Below are 3,993 nucleotides of genomic sequence, written 5' to 3' on the forward strand. Positions count from 1 at the left end.
AAGAAGAAGAAGAAGAAGAAGAAGAAGAAGAAGAAGAAGAAGAAGAAGAAGAAGAAGAAGAGATTGGATTTATACCCCGCCCTTCACTTGGAGTCTCAGAGCGGCTTACAAACTCCTTTCCCTTCCCCTCCCCACAACAGACACCCCGGGAGGTGGGTGGGGCTGAGAGAACTCTGACACAAACTGCTCTTTTTCAAGGACAGCTGTGCCAGAGCTTGTGACTGACCCAAGGTCACATCAGCAGGTGCAATTTGAGGAGTGGGGAATCAAACCCGGTTCTCCCAGATTAGAGCCCACACACTTAACCACTACACCAAACAGGCCCTGGCCCTGGTCGAGGACAGCTGGACATCCCTAGGGCCGGGGATCACCACCAGGTTGTTGTCAGTAGAGTGCAAATCTGTGGTAATAATGCAACTGTAAGGATAACTGTAGATCCTACTTCATTCTGGACAGTGATCCCGGAATGATGTCTTCCTTTTAACAGGCCGACTTGCTAGCAAAGCACCTGCAGAAGAAGAAGTGACCCCTTGTGCGTTTCTGAAGGCGTCACGCAACCGAACAAACGGCCCACCTCTCTTTGCCTCAATGTGCTCCGTTTGTGAAATCCTGGTCTTCACCCCATTATGAAATCCTTATGGACTCTGTAGTGGCCGTGGCTGAAACCCCCCAAGCATGTGAATTAGCCCCGTAAGTGGCTGGAAAATGTTTGTGCTTGAATGTCACCCCGTCGGAATGAAGACTGTGCTTGTGCGAAACTCCAGTATGTTCAATAAAATACTTTATTTTGCTACATAAACCCGTCTGTATGCCTTTATGCCTGGCGTGTATTCAGAGAGAGCTGGGGAGATGATAGAAGAGGGCAGCCAAGTTGATTGGGGGTTGGAGCCCCTTCCCTATGAGGAAAGGCTGAAGAATCGGGGACTTTTCAGTTTATAAAAGAGATGACTGGGGGGGGGGGGCCAGATCGAGGCCGGGGTTTATAAAATTGTGCACGTGATGGACAAAGAGAATTTTTTTCTGCCTCTCCCCTGGTACTAGAACTCTGGGACATCCACTGAAGCTGATGGGCCGTAGATTCAGGACGGACAAAAGGAAATACTTTACACAAGAGGTGATTAAAATGTGGAATTTGCTGCCAAAGGATGTAGTGATGGCCACTGACACAGCCAGCCTTAAAAGAGGATTGGATAGATTCACAGAGTCTCCCAATCGCTACTAGCCATAGTGACTGAGGGGAACCTCCACATTCAGAGGCACTAATCCGCTGAATCCCAGAGCTAAGAGGCAATATCAAGGGAAGGCCTCGGGCTCTTTCTGCCCTGTTGCTGGCCCTCCAGAGGAACTGGTTGGTCACTGGGCCAGACAGGATGCTGGGCTAGATGGACCACTGGTCTGATCCAGCAGGGCTCTTTGTCGGACTCCCATCGCATCAACGAAGAACACACTTGTAGAAAAGGTTTTCCTTTATTTGAAGCAATAGGTGCATAACAGGATCACTGTCCAGAATGAGGCATAAGCATGGATCCCAATAGATTATAGTCAATTCAAAAAGCTGAGGCCCAATTGCGGGACTTCCCGCGCGCGCCATTGAGCCTGGGAAGCAACGTTCCCACTTAATCATAACATACTGCTTCTCATGGATAATGCCATGAGATCACCCAAGCTACTACCTGCCAGCAACCACCTGTGGCCTTGAGAGATATGGACGTTCCTGCAACTAGCCAATTAAGCGTATAAACAGGCATACATGGGAAAGTGAAAGCAAACAAGCGCATACCCAAAGAATAAGGATACCTACGAATACACACAGAGCATAGTGAAACATAAGAGCATACACAGAGTACAGGGAAACATACTGGCAGCTTGCTGACACTCTTCTTATGTTATGTTACGTTAAATACCAATAGCAATTTAAACGGCAATATTTAAGTCTGATGTTACAGATGAATAAGTATTATGAAGCTTGGAATCCGCCATCTTGGGGAATATCATGTTAGAACAACTAGAGCACTTTATTAATAATAATGTTACTGTATTGTTGATATTTTAAATGGTTTTAACTATGTTTTATATTGGCTTATGCCTCTGTGTAAGCCGCCCTGAGCCCACGTAGCGGGGAGGGCGGGGTATAAATTGGATCTATAAATAAATAAATAAATATAAACTGTCTGGCAGATTTTCCCAGCCAAATCTTCAGTTCCCCCCAGTGACTGAGTTGCCCTACAGTAGCATGTATATCTTCTCTTTCCTTTTTAGATAAACTTGAAACTTTCCCACCCCTTTGGCTAGATCTTGGTTTAGGCTTTAGACCCAGTAAAGGAACTTGAGGGGTAGACAGGAGCTGTCCTGTTTTTTATAAACCATTGTGAAATGGCACTTGAGGCAGATTAACTTTCAAAAACAGGGGGGAAAAGATTTTATTAAACAGGCAGGGAAGATACGTATAATAGGGTTTTGAGACTGCTGAGGTAAAAACATTCCGATATATACAGAGCTGAATTCTTAGAAAATTCAAGAGAGTGTAATTGTTGCCCTGCAAGGCGCCTATTGCGCCCTTCTGAACTCATAAGTGATAAAAACCTGGACTTCGCTGGTTGTGTGCAAAAGGGACTGAACTGTAAGGTGACTCCAAGTGATGCCAGTTATAGACACACGCCCAGAAGAAGGAAGCCTTACTGTGAGATGATGTGCCTATGGTTCCTGTATGTTACCTACCCTCTTACCTGCAGTAAGATGGACCGGTTCTCTATCCACGTGTAGCGCTGAAAGCCAGACAGTTGCCATGTGGGACAGAAGACCAAAGACGAAGAACTCAAACTCCATGAAGAGTTCTCTTCCTTACAGTGTTATTAAAAAGCGAATGGTTATGACCAATGCTCCCTCTAAACTGTGGAGTCTTGTGAGCAAAAATTCTCCTTTGTGAGCTACTGGCATTAAAGCTGTGAGTGAGCGATTGGGCTACTGCATAAATTAGTTTGCTCTGGAGCCATCCACCCGGAACGAAGACAAAAATGGGTGAGCTGGGGGCTAAAAAACCTGTGTGCTAGCTCACACTAACTCAGCTTAGAGGGAACACTGGTTATGACCCAAGGACATATCCAAAACAATTAAAGAAGAAAATTTGCCCAGTGAGTTTGTGGCTAGACTCTCCAGAAGCTGTTAAAAGAATAAATACCAAGCAAGGAAATACCTTTACAAAGGAAGATGTGAAAGGTTGGACTCTGTTTTATGGGTGGGGTTGATACTGTTGCAAGAATATAGAGTAACAGGGGAAGGAAGTAAAGATGAAGAAGATCACAATAAAGGAAGAGAAGATGAGACTGTTATTTCATTTACTGGGGAAGATCCAGTTTCAAGACGGGGGGTGACTGTTAATTGGGGAAAACAAAAAAGTTCAAAAATAAGAAGATGCTAATCCTTCCAGATGTTTGCCTTATTGATATTGATTTACGCTTTTGTATGACGCTTGGTATAGTCAGACCTGTTGGAATTGATAAAGTAAGTGATACATCTATTGATCACCTTTAACATTAACAAATTTTAATTGTTTAAAACACATTTTTGTTAAGCATAATATGTCCTCCACCACTTGGGTTTTTAGTGGTTTTCTTTACTTTCACCTATAGTTTGTAGTTACCTTTCCTTGTTTCTTTGGAATTTATAGAAAATGCAATAAAAAAATCCCCTTCGGGGGGCAAAAAAGAGAGTTCTCTTTCTTGCACGCAGGCAACATTCTCTTCGCCCACCTAGTCTCTCACCTAGCTGAAGCTACAGCCATAAGACAATCAGGGAATATCCATAACAATGGCTCTGGCCGCATGAGCCATAATACCTTCAGGTGCCACTGCCCAGATGAGTTTTTACTAGATCTCAACATTGTCCACCCCCTTAGATCCTTCCCCTTGAACCCAGTACCAATCAGCATGCTTTTGGGGATGGACCAGCAGGAGGTGTGCCAAAGGAGGTGGCCAAGCCTATCCCACACCTTAA

General features: G+C 44.5%; 1 protein-coding gene across 1 annotated transcript in view; it reads left to right on the forward strand.

Annotated features, from left to right (window-relative positions):
* The window catches only part of GNRH2 (gonadotropin releasing hormone 2), a 3,037-nt gene extending 2,511 nt beyond the window's left edge, over positions 1–526 (forward strand). Inside the window, exon 3 of the mRNA XM_015421039.1 lies at positions 488–526. Within this exon, the coding sequence (XP_015276525.1) occupies positions 488–526 (39 nt within the window). The remainder of the gene's footprint in view (positions 1–487) is intronic.
* Positions 527–3,993: the final 3,467 nt, after the last annotated feature.

Source organism: Gekko japonicus, unplaced genomic scaffold (genome assembly GCF_001447785.1).
Source record: "Gekko japonicus isolate JY-2015 unplaced genomic scaffold, Gekko_japonicus_V1.1 scaffold5052, whole genome shotgun sequence".
Taxonomy (NCBI): domain Eukaryota; kingdom Metazoa; phylum Chordata; class Lepidosauria; order Squamata; family Gekkonidae; genus Gekko; species Gekko japonicus.